A 26361-nucleotide genomic window follows, 5' to 3' on the forward strand; every position below is an offset into this window, starting at 1 on the left:
GGGAGTTCCAGCCAATCTTGCTGGTTGTATTTATAGCTTTTTATTTCCTGAGAGAAGACAGGAAAAGCGAGAGCTTGCTTTCCCCTTGCGAGGCTCCTCCTCTGTGGTCCCCAGCTGGAGGGCCGGCCGGGGCGGGGCGGCACCAGCACCCGTGTGCCAGGTGCTCCGAGCGAGTGTGGGATCGGAGGAGGATTAGGTCACTCCTTCGAAGGATGAATTGAACGTGCTTCCTCCCGTGTCGGACTGACAGCACCACCCAGAAGCCCGGAGCGTATAAAGCAGCGGCTGCCTCCGGGCGGCCAGTGCGGCGCCGACCCCGGCTCGTGTGCTGCGAGCGCTGAGTCTCCGGCTCGCCGCAGACCCCAGCCTCGGCCTCAACGCCCGCCTCCAGCCTCGCCACAGCTGCCTCGCGGGCCACGTAAGAGCTTCACACAATTACTGAAAAATCATTGCATTGTCTTTACTTTTTGGAAATGGCTGTTTTGATTTCTAAGAAGAGAGAAGGGAAAAGTGCCTCCTAGATTGGCAGGGTGAGGTCTTCCCCCTGCGAGCAGGGCTGCTGGGAGCAAGTCCCCGGAGCGTCCGGTCCGCCTCCTTGGAGGGGTTGGGGCTGACGGTCCTTGCGGCACTCACTCGTGTGCCTGCCTGTGAGTCTGTCGCAGGCCCGTGTTTTCAGCTTCAGAGTAAGCAGCCCCCAGAGTTCGTTGTGGATGTGGGGGCCATGCAGGAGGTGTTCGAGAAAAGTCCTCCTCAGCAGCGAGAGCACAGGGAGATCATAGAGTCTGCGATTCTAAACATTACTAACTCAGAAGTGTCTTTGAATGTCACTAATGGGTCACGTACAAGCGCGTGAGGACCCTGGAATCCAGCTGTGATGCCAGCGGGGCCGATCCACACAGGAAAGCGTGCACCGTGGTCCCTGGAGGGGGCTGCTGTGTGGCCGGCGGGGAGGCTGTGGCGGGGGGAGGGGGGCTCCTAGGTGATCGTGTCCCTCTGATGGAGGGAACTAGGATTCGCTCAGGAAAGTTATTGCTGCTTGGATTGCTGATCTAAAAGAATTTTAAAAGGTTTTTATGCGTTCTAATTACATTCTGTTGCAGAAAGTCTTTGAAGTCTTTCTTTGGAAAAATGAGAGCCCAAACCCAGGGAGTGTGTGGAAGTCAAGGGCCCGGAGAGGGCAGCGTGCGGCCGTGTCCGTGCTGCGTGTTGTTCGGGCCACGGCGCATAGTCAGTGCGGCGGCTGTCCCTGCGCTCCCGCTCTTGCCTCGACCTCGTGAGATGAGATGCGACCCCCTCAGTCGTTTGGCCAGAGTCCCGATTCCGGCGACACTCCTTTTTTGGGGACCAGACAGTTTGGTTTTGTTAGCAACAGAGTACAAACTGCTGTGTTTAAGGTGACACCCAGGAAGCTGGGCCTCTAGAGCTTGAAAAAAGTGCCTTTTGGGGGGATCACACTTTGCCAGAGCCAGCCATCCACCTTGGTTTGCAGGGGACAGACAGCACACATCTGGTCGAGGGGACACGGGGGCCTTCCGGATGCACTCACTGCCGTTCACACTCGGTGGCAGGGGTCACTCTGGGTTGTCTAGAGTGCTTCCTTGTGACCTCGGTCCTTGGAGAACCCAGATAGCAGGTCCGGGCACAGCCGTCCAGGGCATTCAGCACACGCCCGTGCCTGCCGTGCCCGCCACGCCGCATGCGCCCTTTATCGTGTGCACTCGCTCAGCTCGTTTCTCACAGTGACCCTGTCTGTGGAAGCTTCAAAGAACTGCTCTTCATTTGACAGGGGGCCACAGTGGGGTAGGAGGGTGAGCAGGTTGAGCCTGCCCACGAGGGCCCGCCGCCTTGCAGCGTGTGGCTGGAAAACCAGCCGGCCCACGGACTTGTTTGTGGAGAGGCTGCGTGCAGTAGAGTCAGACTCCAGAGGGGCCCCGCTCCCGGGGAACCATCCTCCACCCCAGGAACCTCAGCTTCCAGGTCACCAGATCCTTCTGGCGAGGGACGCTGGTTGGCTTTTTGCAGCCCTGAGAAGCTCATGAGCTTTGCTCTCCTCCTGGAGGAGACGCTGGGGGCTCGGGGGGAAGCAGCCTGCTGCTGGGAGGGACCTCCGGGCCCCCTGTGCCGGGCAGGATGCTGGCGCGGGAGCACCAAGGCAGGGAGGGCAAGGGTTAAGCGCAGAGCAGGCTTCGGTCCAGCCCTCCTGAGTTCTGGCCCGGCGTCTGCTGGCCGGAACCACGCCAGCTGAAAATCCTCAAGGATGGAAAAACAGGCAAGAAAATAGAACAGCCGGGTGAAAGCGATTGCTAAGGGGAATGCTAGCTGTGTGTGTGTGTGTGGGGGGGGGGGGGGTTAGGATACACCAAATTAAATTTACTTCTCCTGCATGGAGTTAATATTTATTCTACTTAAGTTATGGACTTATTTTTTTCTTGACTATTTACTCAAAGAGGTCTTCATAGATGATTTTCTAAATAATGCTGATACTTTCCTAAATTCATGCTTCCTGGGTTTAAGTCTTGGCTACACTTCTCACCAACAACATTGCTCTGGGCAAGCACTTAACTCTTTGGGGTGTTCATTTACCCATCTGTAAAATGGGCATGGTAATAACAGTATTTGCTGCTCAGGTCAGTATGAGGATCAAATAATATGAACATTGAGATGTGATTAGTTCAGTGCTTTGTCAGCACATGCTGGTCCAGTAGAAACCAGCTGCAGTCAGAAGTTCCCCTTCAGAAAAGCCAACTTCTTATCAAGCGTTTACTTTCCACAAATCCACTTGTTTTTGATTCTGATGCACAAACTGTCCATGTGAGTGAAAATCCCAGGCAACATGGAGAGTTGCCGCCGTGTATGCCTGTGTGACCAGGGTCTGCTTCCTCCATAGGGCTCAGCTGCAGACGGCAGCATGGTCTGGACGCTGGTGCTGCTCGCCCTCTGGGTCTCATCTAGCGCTCAAGGTGAGTGCAGACAGTGTCCCTGGTCGTCCGGGGCTGTTGAGTGCCAGCAGCTGACGTGACTGCCATTCCTTAGAACATCTGGAACCTCCTTCTCAATAAATATTTACTTACTTTTGAGTCCACATAATAGGAGATTACTTATTTTTGGAAAATCTAAGTATTAGAGAAAAATACTTTCTCCTTGACACACAGCATTGGCTGTGCACACTGAGCCTTTTTCCCCCACCTGCTGAATTTGTAACTGGAAGTGTCTGGTGCTTGAGAACTCTCTGCTTCCCACTTTTTCCCCACTTGAAAATGTATCATAAGTATTTCCCCACGTGTGTATTTTCTTACCACATGGTTTTGTGTAGTACGCTGTCGGGAGAGAACCCGGATATTTTTAAGGCCAATCTCCATCGCATCATAAGTTTATTATCGTGAGTATAAATGACGCTGCCGGAAGTCCTTTTGTTAATAAATCTCTACTCACATTTGTGATTCTATCTTTAGAAAAAGGTCCAAAAGTAAAATTGCTGAGTCAAAGGTTTAAACTACTGTAAGAATTGTTGTCACGTTGCCCAATGGCTGTAGTAAGGGTCGTGGAATTCACAGTCGGATCAGCAACACTGTAAATGTAACGTTTGAACTTGCCACGTACGTAAGAGTTGGAAAGCTATGCTTCCCCTGATATTTCTATTCAATTACTTTGAATTATTTAACCCATTTTATTTTGGGACGGTCTGATCACTTTTCTTTCCAGTCATTCGCATGGTGACTTAAAACTATTGACCTGCAGACTGGAGACCCGCCACTGTCTCAGAGCCGTACCCAGAGCATTCAGTAAGACTCTCAAAACTACTTCTGTGAAATAAATGATACAATGTAACTTGTGTAATCACAGAATATGCTTCTGCAAAGTAAAGAGATACAATGTAACTTGTATAAGTCACACCCTCTGTATAGCAAAGCAACATGTAATGTAATCCTAACAAGACAGAGGCCCTTTCCTTTGCAGGATTGTTTTCCTGGGCAATCACATGGTAGACACAGGGCCACACCTAAGCCTCCGATCCGGGGGTGGGAGAACAGGAGACAGATTCCAGAAGGTGTGTGGAGCCTGACTCGGGGCAGTGCATCCTCCCCTGAAAAAGTCTGGCTGCGGAGCGTGCCAGCTAATCTAGACAAAGTGCTCGGCTTTCCTTCTGGTATGGGCTCCCGCTGTCTTGGGGCCTCGCTTTGGGAAGCAGCCCAGAGACAGAGGATAACGGTTTTACGTGAGAGCTGTCATTAACGCCCTAGGAGAAAGGGGGGATCCGGGGACACTGAGGCTGCAGTGGCTCCGTCACACGTGACATCACGGTTTGCTCCCTGCCAGTAAAAATGCCCTCTGGGCTTGTGCTCGTCCTGTTTGCTGGCAATCACTCTGCTCTGTCCCCACTGCAGCCGGTGCCCAGGATGAGGACATGGCCTTCGACCTTTTCAGCATCAGCAACATTAACCGGAAGACCATTGGGGCCAAGCAGTTCCGGGGCCCGGACCCCAGTGTGCCTGCCTACCGCTTCGTCCGCTTTGACTACATACCACCAGTGAACGCAGATTACCTCAGCAAAATCGCCAAAATCATGAGGCAAAAGGAGGGGTTCTTCCTCACGGCCAGCCTGAAGCAGGACCCCAAGTCCCGGGGCACGCTCCTGGCTCTGGAGGGCCCCGGCGCTTCCCAGAGGCAATTCGAAATCGTCTCCAATGGTCCAGCAGACACGCTGGACCTTACCTACTGGACAGATGGTACCCAGCACGTCATTTCCCTGGAGGACGTGGGCCTGGCTGACTCCCAGTGGAAGAACATCACCGTGCAGGTGACGGGGGAGACCTACAGCTTGTACGTGGGCTGTGACCTGATCGACAGCTTCACGCTGGACGAGCCGTTCTACGAGCAGCTGCGGACAGAGAAGAGCCGGATGTACGTGGCCAAGGGCTCTGCGCGAGAAAGTCATTTCCGGGTATGTGTGGCAGGGTCACGGCAGATGCGTGAGGCGGGTTGAGGTCGCTGGGAGCGGACCAGCAAGGGCCTCTTTTAACCTGATACCCGTGCTGGCGCAGGTCAGGCCTGGCCTGGGAGACACACGCTACCGTGCGTGGACACACAGAGACATGCACATGCAAACGTCACCTGTGTATATGCACACGCACAGACCTACACACTCGCGTGCACAATCACACGCATGCACGCACGCCACTGCACACGTACACATACACACACTCGTGCACACTCCTTTCTCAACCGCAGATAAGCAGAGGTGTGCTTTCTCACCTGTGCAAACGGTCACGGGTTTCCACACGGAAGACTGATTTGATGACCGAGACATCAGTCCCCTTCCGACGTTCTGGAAATCCCAGGCTCTGCATGTGGAGTCTGCTGCCCGCTCCCCGTTTAGCACTGAGATGCTAGGAGATCTGATTTACAGCCGTGCTTTTTAAGAAAAGGGCTGTGGATTTATGAGGGGCTAGCTGCACGTTCATCTTAAAACACATTCATGCTGAAGTAGATTTTGGAAGCTCTCTCTGTGACCACAAGCGTCTAGAACCCGCAGTGGGGTCAGTGCTTTGCTCGCCTCCAGATCTGCCTTCTTGGGAAATCAAGGTGCTATTGAATTCAGTTTTTGGAGGAGAAGGCGAGCATCCTCACCGGTCATTGAACTAAGCCCTGGTGGCTGTCAGGGAGGTTCTGGGGGCCCCGCCAAACAAGCCGCTGACCCCTCACAAGTTGGAAGGCTCTCTCCCCTAAGAGAGTCCACATCTGTGAGGAGAGCACGGGGCTTGTGAGACCATTAGCCAGGCGCCGGCAGCCAGCAGAGTCCCCTGCAAAGGATGTGCAGCCCAGAGTGTCCGACCGGACGTGTTCGGAAGACAGAACCACACACGAGTCTTGCGGCCACCCTCACGGTCTTCCAGTGCGATCCCTGGTCTGTGCTGCGCTGAGAGCAGAGCCTCAGTGGTAACGGACACAGGATGACCCACGCCAGCAAGCGCCAGCAAGCGGAAGCTTGGAGAGAAACGTTCTCGCTTTTCCTTACATGTTTGTACATTATGTATTCATATTCTATGTCTTTTATATATTATGTAAATACCTTATGTGTTTAAAATGTCACCCAGCCCAGTGTCAAATGTTTGATGTCTGTCCGCTGCTCTTTCTCTCCAGGGCTTGCTGCAGAACGTCTACTTAGTGTTCGAGAATTCAGCGGAAGACGTCCTGAGCCAGAAGGGCTGTCAGCAAAGTCAGGGAGGTAGGTGTGTTTGAGCACCGCACTCCGCGTCTCCTTTCTTGTCTTGGATGGATTTCTACCATGAGGTGTGTGCATGTCTGTAGGTGTGTTTGAGCACCGCACTCCGCGTCTCCTTTCTTGTCTTGGATGGATTTCTACCATGAGGTGTGTGCATGTCTGTGTGTGCATGTGCGTGAGCGTGTGTGAGTGTGTCTGTGCATGGGCATGTGTGCACATGTGCATGCGTCTATGTGGGGGGCACTCGTGGGGATTTAAGAAAAATATTCTAATAAAGGGATTACTGTCTTTGAGTGAGTTTGCTGGTCAACTTAGACATGTTGACATCTGAAAATTTATAAACTGCCTGAAAGATTAATTTTGAATATATTTTAATAATCTAAAATAATCCATTTTATGTGCCAAACAGCTGATCCATGCATTTTAACATGAACCCATGCAAACTTTCCAGTCTGTTAGTGGTGAAGACCACCTCTGCAAGCCAGCAGCTCTGGTGGCCGTGGTTAGCGGGGGCTTCTCACGCTGCTCACAGCTGCGGACAAAGCCCGAGGGAAACCTCCACACTGTGGGACCCACTGACATGATCTCACATCGTCTGTTCATGGCTGGTTGCATTTGCCTCCGGCCGTAACCAGACAGCCTGTTCCCGAGCATTTGCTTTATGAAGCTCATTCCGCTGGGCTCCGTAAACTCAGCATCAGTAAATCTTCAAAGTACCTCTGGGATGGGGTAGAGGCGCTGGGGCTCTGGGTGCATGGTGGACGGAAGGACTCCCTGTAGGCTGGCCGCCCGCCCGGTCCCCCTTGTGGCTCCTTCTGTGAGTTCCTCTCACTGAGACCCTTCTTCGCGTCAGGCGGTGCCGTCGAGGTGAATACCGATCACTCGCTCACGCTCGGCGGGTGGCGTCTGTAGGGCAGGACGGCGGCTCTGAGACCCGCGCTCCCCCGCGCTGGGGCTGGACCCGGCCTGCGTGGAGCTGGGACCCTCATGTCCGCCCTGCCGGAGCCGGACGTGCCGCTCCGCCCTGCCGCTCGGAGGCCGCGCCTCTACCGTCTGCACCTGCTCCCGGCTGGGCCGTTCGCCTCGGGGCAGGAAGGGAATCCCGAGAGAGTCATGTTTGGCGGACGGTGAGGGGGGAGAGGCTTGCAGTGCCTGCTCCTGCCACACAGGCTCCCACGATAAGCCCCTCGTGCGTGGTACCTGCTGGGGCTCTGGCCTCATCCCGTGTCTCCAGCCTGGCTAACAGGCCAACTACCGGTCCCTGTGATTTAAGCCACTGCCTTTTTGGGAGGAACGTGCTTTTTCAGAAAAGACTAGGATAGGAAACAGACGTCTGATGCCAACTGCTCAGGAAGGTTCCACAGAGAAAGCAGAGTGGCTCTTGGGGTGTCCTGACATGGGGAGCTGTGCCATGTGACGGGAAAGCTGAGCCCCACCTGGGTGTTGAGTTCCTGGAGACCCCGCAGCCTCCACAGCAGAACAAGAGGCTCCCGTCTGGGTCCAGGTCGAGCCACAGGCAAGACTGCCGCATGTCTAGTCAGAGGGGGATGGGCGCCGTGCCTGTGGGGCATCCCGTCCTAGGGAGGTGCTCTGTGGCCTGTCCGAAATCAGGCGGCGGTGGGCCATGGGGTGCATTCCTGGACGCAGTATTGTTTTTACTCTGATACCCGGGAGCACCGGCTGACGTGTTTATGTTTGGGGTATGCGCCCCCCTCCAACCAGCAAGCCGGGGAGCTCCCAAGGTCAGGATCCTGGCAAGGATTTATCACAGCAATAAAATCTCAGCAGCGGGAGGCCCTGCAGGGCGACAGTGTCCATGAGGTGTAACTCAGCAGTGAGATGCTGAGATCACAGGGCAATTTACTCCTGTGACAGTCCTGTGCTGGGGGCCACGGCCGTGTCCAGGCTGGCCCGGCTCCTGCGAGGGAGAGCCCCCTCTCTGGACTGGCCCAAGCCTGTTTCCAGTTTGTGTCCCCACCACGTATGTCCTGTGGTGAGGACCCCAGGGGTTTGTGTGGCTTCAGGGACAGCGAGGGGGTCCCCTGGTCGAGCGTCTGAGGGGTCTGCCCTTCCCTCCAGGGCATGGTGCGGGGCCCACAGAGAGAGGACATGAGTGCGAGAGAGGCCTGGTGAGGTCCTGACCAGTAGGAGGACCGTTGCATCTGCCTCGATGCGGAGCAAGCGGCCCCAGTAAAGGGGGTTTGGACTAGAGAAAGGGGCTAGTGAGGTTGGGGAGCCGTGGATTTACCCAGAGCACGTGGTCGGAGGCCGGTCCAGCTGGGAATGGAAGAGACAGGCTGCCCCGGGAGATGGTCTCCTCCTGTGGGTCTGAGTCACTCGCGGGCCCGACTCCGCCAGGCGCAGACCGTCTCTGACCGTCTCCAGGCTTCCTTCGGCGGCCACCTTGCTGCTGAGCGCCACGGTCGTGTGGCCGGTGGCCGTCTGTGGTGCTGCTGGCAGCTGTCCCCGAACGGGCAGAGTGCTGTTGGACCAGCAGGGCCGTGACGGATGCCGTGCTGTCATGTGCCGTTCTCGGGTGGACCTTATGCCGGTGGCACCCCCTCCCCGTGGTCAGGCCACACTCACCGCCATCCCTGTGCTTCCGCAGCTGAAGCCAACGCCATCAGTGAGACCACAGAGACGCTGCACCTGAGCCCTCAGGTGGCGCCCGAGTACGCGGGCCCCGGCGCGCCCCGGAAGCCGGAGGTGTGCGAGCAGTCCTGCGAGGAGCTGGGCACCATGATGGCCGAGCTGGCGGGGCTGCGCGTCGTCGTCAACGAGCTGCACGAGAACCTGCGGAAGGTGGTGGGTGCCGGCCAGCCGCGGCAGGGCCAGGGGGCAGGTGGGGGGCAGGGACCTCGGAATCCCAAAGGCCCATGGGCTCCACGGTTCTCAGCCAAGGGACACGCGTGTCCCCAGCAGACACAAGTTCCGAGGGCGGGGAGGCGCTTCTGTGTGAAGGATGGGTGCAGTGGGGAGGGACCACAGAGGTCTGGGGAGTTAGGGTGTGGTCAGGACAGGAGCAGCGGGTGACCAGCACATCAGGGAGGAGACAGTGACTCGGGTGACAGCAGCCGGCTTCTCCAGGGACGTACCCTCCACTGGCTTAGGGGACGGGAAGAGGGTGGCGCCCGTGAGAAGGGAGGGAGCAGCGGGGAGGGTGCCGAGAGTCTGCCCTTCTGGGGGTGCCCGTGTCCACCCTCTGCCCCACAGGAAAGGGCCTGGGGCTGGGTCTGACTGTGGCCCAGGATGGGTGGGACCAGCTCCGTGTCCACTCCATGGGGAGGCAGAGGCAGTGGGCACGGTGAGGGCAGCTCACGGCAAAGCCTTAGCGCCTTCCGGAACCTTCCAGGGAGTCTGTGGCTCTGGAGCAGGAATGGAAGCAGGAGTGCCAACCGTAGCCCCACTGCCCCCCGTGTGTGGGGCCACAAGTCAGGGATTGGAGGCAGGAGCGTCTGCTTTGTGGGCCTCTCACCCAGTGAGGGGAGGGTCTTCTTGGGAGACGTGGGTGGCCTCGCTGCCACCGACCCTGCATCCAGGGCTGTCACGCAAGCAGAAGGAGATGAAAAGGGCTTTGGGACAAGTTTGCTTGGCGTTGGGGACAGGGACATGGATGACCTCCCAGAAACCTCCTGGAGAGTGTGTTTCTGTGTGTTTTGGGGCAAGAGTGGACCCATGCCTTTCTTGTGATTCTCTTGGGGACTGTGACCCACGCTCCTGCGTGGGGGGGAGACACCCACAGCCCGTTGGCCGGAGGAGCACTAGAAACACCTATCGGGGGCGGCCCATGTCATTTTCACATACTTGATTCTGTTTAAAGCCTGCGGTCTTCCCCTCCAGAGACAGCAAGAATTAGGTGTGTCCTTGCCACTGGGCTTCAGACCAGGCCTGTCGCTTCTGCAAGAATGGGTGAATCCACATAGTGACTGTCAGTTTTCAGTGGTGCTTGGCCGGCAGGGTCCCTTCTCTGTCCAGCACTGCCGGGCGCTGGGCCCCGAGTCACGGTCACCCCCAGGGCTAGAGCCCTCTGGGCAGACGTGCCAAACAGTGAGCTGCAGACCGTCCGTCAGTGGGGCGTCGGGTGTGAGCGGGACGCTGTGGAGGGCGACGGTGACAGGGCTGCTCTACGATTGCCATGACATGACCCTGCTTGGGGGAGGTTCCGCGCGGCCTGATGCCGTCTCACCGAGGGGGCTGTGGCGCCCCACGCAGAGCCTTCCGCAGAGCCGGCGGCTCCAGTCCAGACCACGGGCACTCTCAGGTCACGGAGGTGCTTTCCTTCTCGTCTGTGGGCATGAGTGGGTACGTTGTCTTTGTCGACACTGAAACGTTGCCTCCACCTTGCAGTCCAACGACAACCAGTTCCTCTGGGAGCTCATCGGCGGCCCGCCCAAGACGAGAAACATGTCCGCTTGCTGGCAGGACGGCCGGTTCTTCGCGGAGAACGAGACGTGGGTGGTGGACAGTTGCACCAAGTGCACCTGCAAGGTGAGACGTGGGGACGCGTGTCCTCTGAGGGCAGAGAGGCCTGTGTGCGTGGCCGCACTCCTGGCTTCCCTGGTGAGCCACGGAACGTGTGCAGCCACGTCGGGAGACCCAATGTGGGGACCTAAGTGAGGCACCAGCCAGCCCCACTGCTTTGCACAAAAGAGATGAGCTCCAGGGGGTGAAAGACTATTTCACGGGAGGCAGGAGGCAGCTGGGGCAGAGCTGGCCGGCACCCGTAGCTCCGGGCAGCTCCATGGGGCCGGGGAGGCAGGTCACAGACCACATGGTGATCGGTAGGTAACTTGGCCTCTTGCCCTCGGGGAGCGCTCCCCCTTTCCACGAAGGGCGGCCTTGGGGGTCAGCAGCATGCCGAAACCGGGCCCTCCCGCCCCATGCACGGGCACAGCCGCCCCCTAGCCCTTGCCATCCAGCCCTCGCACTGATGTTTGCTCGTTTAAATGAGTGTTTCATGGACCCCTTTTTTGTCTGCAGAAATTTAAAACCGTTTGCCACCAAATCACTTGTCCCCCAGCGACCTGCGCCAACCCGTCCTTTGTGGAAGGAGAATGCTGCCCATCCTGCTTCCACTGTAAGTGCGCGCGGCGTGCGCCGCTGCCTGCCCACCTGTCTGTGCCTGCTTGCTGCTCTGCCTGCTGACCCGCCGCTGGCCAGGGCCTCACACCTGTGAGCTGGACGTGGGGGAGGACGCAGGCCGCCTCGCCCCGAAGCGGTCGGCACTCACGGTCCGCACTGACCAGGAGTCTGAGTGTCCTTGGAGTTCAGGCTGCCTTCCTGTCACCGGGTGAGGAAGTGGACTTAGCTGCTGTGCAGGGATAGGGCACCCCTGGGAGCTGGGCACTGAGGGTGTCAGGGCAGCTTGTTACCCTGCCAGCGCACCCCACAGAGAAAGGATGACAGGAACAAAGTCCATCGGAGCCTCACCCCTCCCCACTGCTTACAGATGCACCCCCAGGAGCAGACACGGGGTGAGCCCGCGTCTGTGGACAGCCCCTGGCCTGCAGCGCTCTGGGGAGCCAGGGTCCAGCGGAGGCTCAGGTCCTTACCCACGTCCTGCTGTGCCGTGTCGCCGGCCCCTCACCCGGGGGTGGTGGCTTTGCGTGGACGCCTTCCCAGGCTTCGCTGCCCCTGTGTCCCAGCCGGGGCAGCCCTGGGCAGCTGTGCCCCTCTCCTGCTGCTGAGCTCCGCCACATCTGTCCTTCTGGGAGCCACGTGGGCCCCTCTCTCCTTCCCGTGTGAGCGTGCCGGCCACTCCGGCGGCGACCGGGTTCCCGGGATGTTTGTTCTCTCACGGTTGTTCATCCAACCCTGCCTGGTCTGGGGCCTTGAGGCCGAGGTCACAGGCTGGGGACGCCCTGTAGGCTTTGCCCCCAGGGCCGCCCCTTCTCACGTGCCCTCTGGATGCAGCTGGAGAACGGCAGGGCAGTGAGGTCAGGCTCTGACACTCTGATTTGGGGCAAAATATTTTTCTGGGGCTCAATTCATTGTCTGTAAAATACGGGACGGTTACGCCGCCTACTCAGGGTTAGTTTTTTTTTAAGATTTTATATTTTTTAAGATTTTATATATTTTTTTTTATCTGAGAGAGAGAGACAGTGAGAGAGAGCATGAGAGGGAGAAGGTCAGAGGGAGAAGCAGACCCCCCGTGGAGCCGGGAGCGCCATGTGGGGCTCGATCTCGGGACTCCGGGATCGTGACCTGAGCTGAAGGCCGTCGCTCAACCCACTGAGCCACCCAGGCTCCCAGGGGTTAGATTTATGATTGAAATGGACAGTGTCGAGGCAGACGGCGTGTCCGAGTTGATACGCACCGTGCCTGGCACGAGGCGGATGATGAAAACACGATCCTGAGACGGAGCCTGCGTCTGACTAGAGGGGACGTTCCATGCTGCCGAGTGTGGTCTCCGTGACCTTATTCTCATCTGGTTTCCTGCGTTCTGGAATGTTTACTCCTTGCAGGGCGTGCACCCCGAGTACGATGCGGGAACCAGTGCGTTTCCTGCTCCCCAGACAGACCTCTTGCAGGAAGTTACTTACAGAAAGTTATCACTCAGAGGATTTTCTTTGCAGGAAATTACCTTTTTATTTAACTTGTGGTGATTGAAATTGTCTGGGACTAAATTTGGTGACTTGTAATCAACCAAAATTGAAATATTTCATTACCAAGTGTCACTCAGCAATGGAGGTTAAAAAGGAAGCATGTTAAGTCTTAGTACATCCCATAAAGCCCCGTGTGGACCTGATTTCAGACTCTTTCCTGTGAACCATCTTCAGAAATCCGTAGACCCCTTCCCCAACGCTGGTGGGGAGCGTGGCTCGGCGCGCAGACGGTAGACCCCAGGGCCTCCGCCGTGCTCCGCGGCGCACCCCACGCACCCGCCTTCCCCAGCACGCGGCTTCCGCCTCGCAGGCCCTTTGCGGGCCAGTCTGTCCCGTGGCCACCCTGGGCGAAGCTTGACAGGCCCTGTGCTTCCCACCCAGCGCTGGACGGCGAGGAAGGCTGGTCCCCCTGGGCAGAGTGGACGGAGTGCTCTGCCACCTGTGGCTCAGGGACCCAGCAGAGAGGGCGGTCCTGTGACGTCACCAGCAACACCTGCCTGGGGCCGTCCATCCAGACGCGGGCGTGCAGCCTGGGCAAGTGTGACCATCGCAGTGAGTGTCCAGGCCTCTGGGTGTCAGGGCTGTGGTGGGCATCGCTCTCCTGTGGGTGGGGGGTCGGTGGGGTTGGGCGGGGCTTTGGGGACCCCTTAGGCTTATCCGGGGGCTCCTACGGGGGAGGGTCCTTCCCCGGCTGCTTCTCTCCACTCCTGCATGTGAGCAAACGTGGGGCTGCGGCCGCCCTGACATGCGTGTCTTTGTCTGTGCCAGTCCGGCAGCACGGGGGCTGGAGCCACTGGTCGCCTTGGTCGTCCTGCTCAGTGACCTGTGGCAGCGGCAACATCACGCGAATCCGTCTCTGCAACTCGCCCGTCCCCCAGATGGGGGGCAAGAACTGCAAAGGCAGCGGCCGCGAGACCAAGGGCTGCCAGGGCGTCCCGTGTCCGAGTAGGTGGGGCGACGGCTGGGTGGGAGCGGGCGCTCGCGGACGGCGGGGCGCGGGGGTCTGGGGCCAGGCCCGTTCCTGCCGGCGGCCGTGGGACCGGGCCCGAGCCATCGAGGCACCACCAGACCTCGCTGGCTGCGTGCTGGAAGCGGGCCTCCGGGTGACTCTGGATGGCCTGCGAGCCCTGACCTCACCAGAGCCAGCCCAGAGAGACGACAGCTCACCCACGATTCAGGAAAACATCAGCTTGTACCGTGGGCGCTGTCGCTGTGCGCCCTTCACCGGGGCCCGCGTGCAGGGCCCAGACCGGTGGGTCTCAGGGGATGGCTGGCTCTGCAGCTGGACCGGCAACCCAGGGTGCAGGAGCCCTCTCCGAAGCGCCGGTCACGCCCTGCAGGACAGCCGCGAAACGGAGAGTGTGGGGAGCTTCCCCTCACTGCCGAGCTGTCCATCAGAACGGATGCGAGCTCTGCCATGCTGGGGCCCTGGGCCAGCGGCCAGCTTCTCCTCACGGCATCCGTGTGATTTTCCAGAGGTGAAAACCACACCCGCCGACATCCGCGGTCTGCTTCACCCCGACTCGGTGCCGTGAGCACGCACTCTTCCCGGTGTTCCAGCCCCACACGGGGACCCTGCTCTGTCTGGCTTAGGTCGCCTTCCCCGCCAACCCTCTGTGCTCTCTGCCTGCAGTCGACGGCCGGTGGAGCCCGTGGTCGCCGTGGTCAGCCTGCACCGTCACCTGTGCCGGCGGGATCCGGGAGCGGACGCGCGTCTGCAACAGCCCCGAGCCGCAGCACGGGGGCAAGGACTGCGCGGGGGACGTGAGGGAGCATCAGATGTGCAACAGGAGGAGCTGCCCCATAGGTGGGTGTCGGGGGCGGCTCCGGACGCGGAGGATGTAGGACCAAGCGCAGAACAGCAGAAAAATAGGGAAGAAAGCTCAGCTCTGTGCACTCGACCGTAACTGCTCTGATCACCGAGCTTGTCTGTGTTTGCACATAAACACGGAGATGCGCGCTGTGAGGGAAACGTTTTGTGCTATGACAGCCGTCCAGGCTCCCTGCAGCCCCTGTACTTCACAACCCGAGGATCTATTCTTGAGGTGGCGACTCCGCCAGAAGCCCTGGCCCCCGGAGTAACTCAGTTTCCCTGCAGCGAGCCCCTCCTGATGCAGGCAGCGCCTGCGTCCTTCTGCGAGGGGCTGGGGCGCGGTCCTGTGCTGACCCCGCTCTGCTTCCTCCCACGCAGACGGCTGCTTGTCCAACCCCTGCTTCCCGGGAGCCCAGTGCAACAGCTTCCCTGATGGCTCCTGGTCCTGTGGCTCCTGCCCTGTGGGCTTCCTGGGCAACGGCACGCACTGTGAGGACCTGGACGAGGTGGGTCCCTGCCCCGGGGGAGGGGAACTCACGGGGACCGGGCCGGGGCTCACGTCAGCATGCCCCGCAGTGCGCTGTGGTCACCGATGTCTGCTTCACCACGAGCAAAGCCCACCGCTGCGTCAACACCAACCCCGGCTTCCACTGCCTGCCGTGCCCCCCTCGCTACAAAGGGACCCAGCCCTTCGGCGTTGGCCTGGAGGCAGCCAGGACTGAGAAGCAGGTGAGGACCCCGACCCTTTGCCCTGGGGAGAGGCTGGAAACCCATCGGGGAGAACCTGGGTATTGGGCAGAGGGGCGTGACGAAGAGCAGGGGTGGCCTCCCTGGGGCGGGCAGAGGGCTATAGGAGTGGGCGCCTGTCCACCAGCCCCCCTGGACCACCCCGGTGGGTGCAGAGCACAGCTTTCCTGCAGGAACCCAAACGGACCGGCTGATAGCACGCGGTTCCCTGTGGGCTCGGACATCATGGCAGCGCCGCTCGGAAGCCGCTGGAAAAGCCTCCAGAGCGAGCATTGCCCCGAGGGTCTGCACGCCTTCCCGGCACCTGCTGTCCCCGCAGCATCTGAGGGTCCCCGCTCCCCTGCGCTGGTCCCCGAGCACCCACCTCACACCCTGCTTGGGAGGGGTGAGGTCCATGTGTCCGAGCCATGTGGCCCTTCCCCACAGGTGTGTGAGCCCGAGAACCCGTGCAAGGACAAGACTCACTCCTGCCACCGGCACGCGGAGTGCATCTACCTGGGGCACTTCAGCGACCCCATGTACAAGTGTGAGTGCCAGACGGGCTACGCGGGCGACGGGCTCATCTGCGGGGAGGACTCGGACCTGGACGGCTGGCCCAACAAGAACCTGGTCTGCGCCACCAACGCCACGTACCACTGCATCAGGGTGAGCGCCGGGCGCGGCGCCAAAGGTGCCCACCCACAGGCTCCTGGGCCTCCTACCTGTCCAGGAACCCCCATTCGGGGTGGTTGCGGCTGTTCGGACGTGACTCATGGGTCCACACGATCGGGGGCTCTGGGGTTGTGGCGGCGTCCTCTGCTCGCTCCCCACGGCTCCCCGTGTCAGAAAAGGCTCATGTTTCACCACATCTGTGGGACGGGGGCCTGGGCGTGACGGTCCTGGGATCTTCGCCGGCTCCAGCCGCAGCCCCGGTGGGCTGGTCTGTTTGGAGGCTGGGACTCCTGTGGGGACACAGTCGGGGACACAGAATTGAAACGCAGCTCAGGTGTGAATTATGACATCGCTGGAGTGAAACAAAATGAGTTTTCTAAGGACGCCAGTTGCCCACTTGTGTGAAGAGCTGACGGGGACGTGATTCGGACTCTGTGATGGGAGCTGGCGTCACGGGGAGGAGGCGGACGCGGCGGGCTGAGCCCTTCTCCGGGCTCTCAGGGCGGCGGCTCTCCCCCTCTCGGGGTTTGCTCTCTGGTGCTGCTTCATGGGGTCCCGGGTGAGGGATGTGAGCCTCCCTGTCTGGCCGCGCTGGCCACAGGATGTCGTCTCCAGTACAGCCTTGCCGGGCCGACGACAGCTCCCAACCTCCGGCCACCGGCTCTGTGCCCACAGCCTCACTCCCCGGCCCCCGCATGTGTTCTCACTCGTGTGCCTTCTCTGCTCGCAGGACAACTGCCCGCTGCTGCCCAATTCCGGCCAGGAAGACTTCGACAAGGACGGCACCGGGGACGCCTGTGATGATGACGACGACAATGACGGCGTGGACGATGAGAAGGTGAGGCCGCTGGGCGGCTCTGGACCTCGGGGTCGGGTAGCCAGGGAGGGGAGCCTCGGGCCCAGGCCCCCGGACACGTCTGTGAGCTGCATTCCCGCACATGCAACCCGGCACTGGCCGGGCACGGGCCGCAGGTGCTCTGCTGGGAGGCCAGCAGGAGTTGGACCTCTCGGTGGCTCCGAGGCCTGCCCGCCCTCCTGGGGGAGCCGGCGATGAGCGCGGCCGTCCCCCGGCGAGTGATGGGCCATCCCCGCAGCCGGGACGCTTCCTGCGGAAACTGTTGCAGGACGCGAGAGAGTCTGCGTGCACACGGGCGCACAGCGCTTGTGGAACAGACCCCCGCGGGTCCTCATGGCTCCGCCACATCCGCCTCCCACCGACCCACGGACCCTTCACCACCCGCCTGCTCGCTTGTGCGACGGGGATGCGTGGGTTCTCACCACGAGCCACACTGTGTGTCATCGTTGTCACAGGACAATGTCGGATGCATCAGTGGCCACCCAGTGACTTAGTGGCAGTGACGTGTTGGCTGGGGCTGACTGCGCCGTCCGCGAGGGCCGCTGCCCCTCCGGCTCCCGCGCGGGGTCCCAACTCCTGCCTTTGCTTTTCCGTAGGACAACTGCCAGCTCCTCTTCAACCCCCGCCAGTTTGACTACGACAAGGACGAGGTTGGGGACCGCTGTGACAACTGTCCCTACGTGCACAACCCCGCGCAGATCGACACGGACGGCAACGGCGAGGGGGACGCGTGCTCCGTGGACATTGATGGGGACGGTCAGTCCTGCTCCTTGACGTGGACGCGAGTTCCCGAGCTACTGTCCCCCCACGGGTGTGGCGTAAGCCGGCCGCCCCGTGTGCTGGCACCGGATGAACCGTGATGAACCGTTCTGGCGGCAGCTCAGCCTCACCCAACCCGTCCCTCCTGGGGTCAGTGGGGGTCGCCAGCCTCAGGACCTCCCTCCTAGAACCGCAGACACGGTGGCTTCCTTCTCGTGACCCAGGCCCCAGCCCTGCACCCTGTGTCCTTCCCACTCATCCCCATCAGAGCGCAGTCCCGTCCCCCAACAGATGGTGCCTCTGAGACGTGTCGGACGGCAGCGCCGGCCCCTCTCCCTGTCTCGGGGTATCCCTCCCTGGCCCTTGTTTCTAACAAGGGATGAGCCGGCCGTGGGGAAGCCGCCGGGGGTCCCCCAGGCGTCAGGAACTCCAGCACCTCCCGCTGGCACTCCACCCGAGAGGCTGGGGCCCCGGCAGGCAGCCGTGCCGACGTCTGCAGGCTGGGGCCAGCGGCGGCCTCTGCCCTGGCCGTGGCCGGACCCGCCAGCCCTTCCTGGGGGTGCGTTCTCTCTGCCCTCCGCATCCTGCCCCCTCGGGCCCGCGTGGTCCCGGCGGAGCGCCTCGGTCTGTCCCGTGTGTCCCGCTGACTCAGCGGTTGTGCTCTCCAGGGTTTTGCCAGCAGCGGACGGGGTTGTGTGACCCCGTGTTCTGTCATGTCCCCGTGGCTCCGGTGCTGACGGGACTCAGCACTCGGCACCGTGGGCGGGGGTCTTGCGATGAGGTATCGCCGGGAATCGCTGGCCTCGGCCTCTATCGCCTTTGCTCCGCGGAGCAAATGGTGACGGGGCGGGAGCGTGCCCCAGGTCAAGGCCTAGGGGACGGGAGCGAGGGAGACGGTCCGCACGGTGAACTCAGCTCGCCGTGAGAACACAGCTTCTTGTCGTGCCGCGCTGCCCGGAGCGGCTCTGGTTCAAACTAGGGGGATCTGGACTTTGACAGGAAACCTGACATGTTTTCCCACGAATGCAGTCATGGTTCCACTTCACCACGATCTTAGATCCTCGTGGTTAAATGGACGTTTGGCTCTGAGTTGCTCAATGCAGTAGGAAAAGCTCGGTGCTCTTTTGTCTTTCCCTGGATTGCCCACAGACGTCTTCAACGAGCGGGACAACTGTCCGTACGTGTACAACACTGACCAGAGAGACACGGACGGGGACGGCGTGGGCGACCACTGTGACAACTGCCCGCTGGTGCACAACCCGGACCAGGTAGCTGATCTCGTGGTCGATCCGCTGGGTCTGCGGGCAGCGCGGGTCGGGGGTCTGTCCCTTGTGGACAGTCGTGTGCTGTGGCTGTCCGGCTGCTGTGAGAGCAAGCGGCGGCACCGGTGTTTCAGCGGTTGGACTGAAGCCGTCACTGCCCTGAGCCTTCACTCCCGTATCTCGGTGGCCACAGGCCAGATGCCCGGCGTCTTCCCGCCCTTCCTGACGGAGCCGTGCCTCCCTCCGCTCATCTTCCTTTCCCAGAAGCAAACGGGGAATCCGCTTCTCCTCCAGATTTGCCTTTGGAAGACACAGTGAACAGAACGCGTCATGGTCGGGCGTGGGCTAGCCTGTCGCAGACGTTGTCAAAGAGGCACTTGGTTCTGTGGCGTTAATTCTTTCCAGTCCTCTTCCCGTGACGTGAGCCTGTGGAGAGCTGTTGTGGCGGTGCAGTGTCCTGGCGCTGCCCCCGGTGTGGACAGCCCTCCCGGGGACACAGCCACGCGCGGCATGAGGCGGCCCAACCCCAAGGTCCATGGGACCCCCAGCCTGGCGCCCCACGCGCTGGGCAGACACTCAGCATGGGTCTTGCTCTGCCCCCCAGACCGATGTGGACAACGACCTCGTGGGAGACCAGTGTGACAACAATGAGGACATTGACGAGGACGGCCACCAGAACAATCAGGACAACTGCCCCTACATCTCCAACGCCAACCAGGCCGACCACGACCACGACGGCCAGGGCGACGCCTGTGACTCCGACGATGACAATGACGGGGTTCCCGACGACAGGGACAACTGCCGGCTGGTGTCCAACCCGGACCAGGAGGACTCGGACGGTAGGCGCCTCAGCAGGGAGCCCCGGGGGCCACGCCCGTGGAGGAAGTGGGGTGCTGTGCTCTCCCCCGGGAGAGCCCGCTGGGCCAGGCCAGGCTCCACATGCCCCGTGCCTCAGGGTGGCTCTGCGTCACAGCTGTCAGTGGTCTCTGCAGAGAGGCCCCGCGACAGGCAGGACGAGGCGGGGGTCTGGGTCACGCCGTGTCGCCTCCTGACGGTGAGGGCTGCGGTTTGCCATGGACAAAGCAACAGACAATGGAGGCTGTGAAATATCAGGAAAAGGGGCAGGTTTTCTGGGCAGCTAAGCCCACCCAGGGAGCTGCAGGGGGACCTGGGACCCCGGGAAGACAGTGATGTGCACGCTGTGCCTGGGGCTTCTGGGGGAGCGTGAGAAAGTGGTGGCAGGTGTGGGAGGCGCTGCTTGGCCTTCCAGAGCGGAGATGGGGCGGGGGGCGTCTGAGCCACGGAGCAACAGGTGCACAGGGACTCGGGGCCTGGGGCCGGCTCCGGGGGTCCCCTCCCTACCCCTGAGCCATGTGCCTGATTCCTGCGGGACACGAAGACTTGTCTGGACCCACGGCGCTCTCTCAGGCCACCCCGTGGTCATGTAGGGGAGGAGCCGGCTCGCAGGAGGGTTCAGGGCTTCCCCGTGGCCTCACGTGAGTGCGCTCGCCTGCGCCCGTCGGTGGGCCACGCACCGCTGGTTTCCAGAACGTGATGGGAAGTTGGCTGCACGCGGTACCTTTTTCTCTTTGCGAAGCAATTGACACTCGCGCGCTAGTGTAGGAAGCGGCCGTTGTCCTGGGGCGGTTGTGCTCACCGCAGACCAGCCATTGCGGGAGCCGTGGGTCCCCCATGAGCAGCCGGTGGTCTGGGCCCGCCGCACACCCCCACCCCTTCCACCACCTTGCTGGACATGTTGGAAGAAACTTCCAGAAAAAATAAGGTCGTACGTCCCCAGGGATAGTCATTTGTAGAGTCAGAACTCTGCTTCCGATCGGAAGATTAGGGGCAGGACGATGAAGAAAGGTCGTGACGGAAGTTCTATTGGACAGCAAGCCGCGGTGGTCCCGTGACACCCCCAGAGCCTGCAGCCCAGGGCTGCGCGGGGACCCTCGAGGGCTGGCCGGGGCTGCCGCACACGGTCACCGCTCCACGGCGCGTCTCCTCGAGCTGTGAGGACGCGCCAGGGAGGCGGGCGGCAAACCCTCTCCTCCGTTTCTCCTCCTGCTTGTGCTGGCGGCAGGCGATGGGCGTGGGGACGCTTGCAAGGACGACTTTGACAACGACAGCGTCCCAGACATCGATGACGTGTGCCCTGAAAACAGCGCCATCAGCGAAACCGACTTCAGGAACTTCCAGATGGTGCATCTGGACCCCAAGGGCACCACTCAGATCGACCCCAACTGGGTCATTCGCCACCAAGGGAAGGAGCTGGTGCAGACGGCCAATTCGGACCCCGGCATCGCTGTCGGTGAGCCTTGCGCATCGTCCTTCCTGGCTCCTGGGGACGAGGTGCCCACGGAGCAGGCAGGAGGCTTGCGTGGGGGGGGCGGTTAGGGCGGTCTCGCGGGAGTCCTCACCCTTCCATGTCGGCCTAAATGGTCTTGACAAGGGCCTGGGGAGTCACGTGTTTGAAATCTCACATCCAGGATGCCATTTTATGCTATGGATTTGGTCTGTGAAGTGCTACATGACACAGCACGGCTCCGCCAGCATCTAGGACGTGGGCTCTGAACACGTTAAATGCCCCCACGTCCGTAGGGCCGAGGCACGGAGCCGCAGTGGACCTCGTCCTGTGCGCATCCGCGGGTCCCAGGCCCACCTGGCGTCCCCCCACAGGCTGTTTCCGACCCAGTCCTGTGACTGTTTCCTTGGCACCAGGTTTTGATGAGTTTGGGTCTGTCGACTTCAGCGGCACATTTTACGTCAACACCGACCGGGACGACGACTACGCCGGCTTCGTCTTCGGCTACCAGTCCAGCAGCCGCTTCTACGTGGTGATGTGGAAGCAGGTCACGCAGACCTACTGGGAGGACCAGCCCACCCGCGCCTACGGCTACTCCGGCGTGTCCCTCAAGGTGGTGAACTCCACCACGGGGACCGGCGAGCACCTGCGCAACGCTCTGTGGCACACCGGCAACACCCAGGGTCAGGTGAGGGCACCGGGCCACGCCGAGCACCGGCCCCTCCACATGGCCTTGCGGCTTCCGTGTTCTCCACGGAGCAGGCTCTGCCCCGTCCAGAGTCGCCCGGCCTCGGGGCGTCATCCGCTCGGACTCGAGCTACACCAGTCCTAACGCTTTCCTGCGCAGACCCTCCCTGCCTGAAGAGGCCAGGCCTGGCGCTCTGAGAAACGTAGCTGATGCTCCTCTTGTAGATTAAGTCTGTCATTTCTACCTTCTTCTAGAGAGAGGGAGAACCCGGTGTTCAGTTGAGGTTTTAGCCCCAGGCCTCGTGTTGAGGCAGAGGATGGAGGACCCGAATCCCCGGCTGGCTCTGGCCCAAGCGCCGGCGCTCGGAGCCCGGGACCGCATGGCTTCCCATCAGGGGATCCTGCCCAGGCTGGAGATTTATGCGATGAAACCCCTCAGACGGCAACGTGGCTACCCGAAGACCGGGGTGGGGGGGATTCGCTTGCCCAGTAACGTCTTTATTTCACCTTCGGTGCCGTGGGACCGCGGTCAGAACTCGGGTGCCCGCTAGACTCGGGACCGGTGTGTTTTCCCAGGTGCGTACGTTGTGGCACGACCCCAAGAACATCGGCTGGAAAGACTACACCGCGTACAGGTGGCATCTGACCCACAGACCCAAGACAGGCTACATGAGGTGAGTGGGACTCAGGACCAGCCCGTCCCCAGGGGACGCCCCTCCGCGAGGAGGTCTGCCCACCGCGGGCACGTCGGAGCGTCAGCAGGTGCGTCTGCTGGCGGGACTCCCACTTGCTGCCTTTGTCCCGGGCACATCACAGGCCTTCCTCCCCCGCCCCTCCCGGCCCACCAGTTGCGGGGAAACGCCGAGCTATGGAAGCGGAGAACGTTAAACTTGCCACGTTCATGGAACTCAGAGGAAGATAAACAACTTTCCTCCTAATGAACATTCTGGGCAGGGACAGAGAGTATCCATTGTTATGATGTTTTAAGGATTTTATTTATTCGTCAGAGAGAGAGAGAGAGCGAGCGAGCAGGGGGAGAGACAGAGAGAGAAGCAGGCTCCTTGCAGAGCAGGGAGCCCGATGCGGGACTCGATCCCAGGGCCCGGCATCATGGCCTGAGCTGAAGGGAGACAATGACTGAGCCACTGAGGCGTACCAGAAAGTGCAAATTAGCTGCTTCTTTGCAAATGTACCTTCGGTCTCCTTCAGAGAACAGACCGGTGTTTCCGTCTGACACTGTGGACGGCCGCATTTAAAGCCATCACGGAACCCTCACACGGGTCAGGCTGAGAGGATTTTGCTCTTTTGGCGTGACAGTGGTTGTGAGTGGGTTGGATTAAAACAAATATGGATGATTTAAATCAGGTGTTTGTTTTCTCCCAAAGTTAAACTTGGCTAGAAAGTGCAGGACTGGGCTGGGTTCTTCCCAAGGGCTGGGAGCAGGAGTCTGCAGTAGGAGTGAGCGGCCCGGGGCAGGGGCAGCCCAGGCTCGGGGTCTGGCCGCGGTGCTCTCTCGCCCGCGGGCCGCCTTCCTGTCAGGGAGGCCTCCATGCACGCCGTCCTGCTCCGGGCGTTCAGAGATAGCCCCGTCCTTGCCGCCACGAGGGCCAGCCTAGCGGTGGGAACAGCGGGCACGTGGCGTCCGTGCCAGGGCAGGCTGTGGTGCCCCGTCAGTGCGGCCTAGAAACCGTCCCCCCGCCGTGGGGCTGTCTGGCTCCAGCGATGGGGACCGAGAGGCCCCGCTGAGGCCCAGGGGCCAGCTATGGGGAACGGCGGGTCTTGGAGCCGTGACCTGTTGCTGCTGGGGGCTGGCGAGGACGGAGCTGACCCCGACCCGCCGGCGCTCACCCCCGCATCCCTTCTCTCTGTTTGCAGAGTCTTAGTGCATGAAGGAAAGCAGGTCATGGCGGACTCAGGACCCATCTACGACCAAACCTATGCCGGCGGGCGGCTGGGTCTCTTTGTCTTCTCTCAAGAAATGGTCTATTTTTCGGACCTCAGATACGAGTGCAGAGGTGGGTGAGAACCTCGCCGCGCGGCGGCTCGCAGCGCAGGGACCGGGGCAGGGACGCGCACCTCAACGGTCCTGTCGTACAAGCAGCGCGCTAGGCCGTGAGCGCCGGCTCTGTTCCGGCAGCGCGGTTGGTTTTCCTTCAGTGTCTGTTCTGAATCGAATGCTAATTCCTTCGGTGGAAGCAACACGTCCCAACCCACCGGCTCTGCCTGCTCATCGTCGTCTGTCCTCTGCACATGCTCTGGACCACTAAGGCTGTTTTAGACCGCGACCTTGCTATGGAGGGGCGAGGGCGGGAAGGAAGGGGGGAATAGGGAAGGGCAGGGAAGGGGGGAGGCCTGGACGGGAGGGGGAGGAGCGGCGGGAAGGCGGTTCCGGCAGTTCCGAGTCTAGGAATAGATTTGAATCACAATACGGCAGACCTGGAAGGCTGCCCCCGTCCGTCTGTCCGTGCGACCTGCACCTTCATGAGCACATGAAACATTCCCTCCTGTTGATGAGGTCAGGGAGGCTCCAAGGTAGCTTTCAACCACCCCACGCTGGAGACCCACATGAAGAGGGAAAGGGAACCCGAGAGCGGCGCTTCTGGTGTTGTGGAGTCTGTTCCGCTCTCCCTCGGTCGGGCTGTCTCTCCAGACGTGACGTGTCCGCTCTCCCTCCCACGCACACACGGAGCATCCGTCCGTCCGTCCGTCCGTATTGTGGATTTTTTAAAACGTAGGATGATACTCAGGTTCCAGGTAGAACCAAATAAAAGGAAACCAAGCCCGCGGTCCGGCTGTCCTAATTCCACTTACGGCTGTTTGCTCGTAGACGTGTGAGCGGAGCCTGCCGCACCTCCAGAGACGTACTGTAGACGCTGCGCCCTAGACCCCCAGCGTGCGGCTGCTTCCAGCTTCTCTCTCTTCAGCAGCAGCTCCTGTCCTCGACCTTGACACTGAGGGTCGTGCACCGTCATGGACCCCGAGCCCACGTGTTTTCGGAGGATCCGTGTTGAAGGTGAACGGGCAGCCCACTCCAGGAACACAGCGTGGGGACGCGCGAGACTTTCTGTGCAGTGACCATGAGCATGGCATTACATCGTTTTTTCCTTGTTTGTTTAAAAAGAATGACGTTTACATATAAAATGTAATTACCTATTGTATTTATGTGTATATGGAGTTGAAGGGAATATTGTGCGCAAGCCACTATCATAAATTAAGCAGGAGAAACATTGCTATGTGACTTTCAGTGTTTGCCATGTCCGTTCCAGTAGCAGGCAGCCCCATCCGGTCGACCCCAGAGACGGGTCCGCCGGAGTACGGCGAGCCGTGGGGGCAGAGAGGTCGGGAGACCCGCCACATGCTGGGGAGCCAGCTGTCTAATCGGCACGTTAGCAGTAAGGAGAATGAATGAATGCCCTTCCCCCACGCCCCTGCCCACAGCAGAAGCCCCTGTCCGTGGCAGAGAGGGGCAGGTGTACCCGAGAGGGCACATCCGGGAAAGCAGCACGAGCACGGGTCCCAGTGGGGGTCCGGCAGAGCCTCCCACCCGACGGGCTTGAGCGACCTCCTGGCCGGCTGTCCCCTGACTCTGCTCTCTTGTTGCTGGGATTCCTGCTCAGCCCCTTGCCCGTCTCCACTGCTGGAGGACTGGCCAGCAGACGGACGCCTCCGCCCGGACACCTCTGCCGTTCAGTCCCGTTCTAGGCTTTGAAACCGGCCAAAGCGGCTTACCGAATCTGGCAACACTTCCCACTAAGGTTCCCGTTAACAGATGTTTCCTTAATATTTATTAAAAGACTGTTGGTGCAGCTTCATTTGCCAATAACTTATTTTAAATATATCACGTGACACATGTTGCATGATTTCTGGGAATAAGGGTGTAGCACATCTAGGATAATATAAAAATCCAGTTACCACAAAATGCCTCCCTATCAAGATACAAGCTTTACCCGATCACAGTATTATGGTGCCGTGATAAAGCTTAACACGGGAGAGAACACGTCACTGCTCGTGGGGAGTTTATAGCGGAGCCTAAACGACGCTGCGGCCGGCGGCCGTGATTCCGTCTTTGTGCTCGTTGCCGGCTGCTGTACATGGGATTTAGGACTCGGAGCGTTAAAGAAAAAGCAGCAGCAAGCCTGGTCAGACGCAGCCGTTAACCAGTCATACGTGTGTCGTGCGTCACGTGTGTGTCGTACGTAACGTGCGTAACTTACACAAATGCGCGTGTGTTTGTTCTTTGCCTTAAATTGCACGATCTTTCCACAGAAAGTAACAATCTCACTCCACGCGAGGGGCTTGAGAAGAGAACTTGGTCTCTGCTCCCTCTCCGCTGACCGTGCCCGTATGTCCGTGTATGCTAGAGAGGACGCACAGCTTTGGTCCCGGCGGGCACATTCCATTTGATAAAGTCGCGCGTTGCTTCCTTCGAGGTGGATTTTTTGTTTTGCTGCAC

At 60.3% G+C, this 26361-nt stretch overlaps 1 protein-coding gene across 1 annotated transcript; it reads left to right on the forward strand.

The window, feature by feature from the left end:
• The first annotated feature begins 277 nt into the window (after positions 1–277).
• THBS2 (thrombospondin 2) lies at positions 278–25714 on the forward strand. The gene is made up of 22 exons (XM_082731003.1): positions 278–418; positions 2888–2960; positions 4386–4942; positions 6142–6226; positions 8832–9028; positions 10571–10711; positions 11204–11300; positions 13210–13380; positions 13597–13773; positions 14462–14635; positions 15020–15147; positions 15218–15370; positions 15815–16033; positions 16770–16877; positions 17492–17651; positions 18804–18922; positions 19521–19755; positions 21000–21227; positions 21638–21909; positions 22485–22582; positions 23784–23923; positions 24736–25714. Exons 2-22 carry the CDS (start codon positions 2909–2911, stop codon positions 24741–24743), a joined length of 3519 nt encoding a protein of 1172 aa, XP_082587129.1. The 5' UTR covers positions 278–418; positions 2888–2908; the 3' UTR covers positions 24744–25714.
• The last annotated feature ends 647 nt before the right edge of the window (positions 25715–26361 follow it).

The sequence above is a fragment of the Mustela nivalis genome (assembly GCF_964662115.1).
Source record: "Mustela nivalis genome assembly, chromosome: 5".
NCBI classification, from domain to species: Eukaryota; Metazoa; Chordata; class Mammalia; order Carnivora; family Mustelidae; genus Mustela; species Mustela nivalis.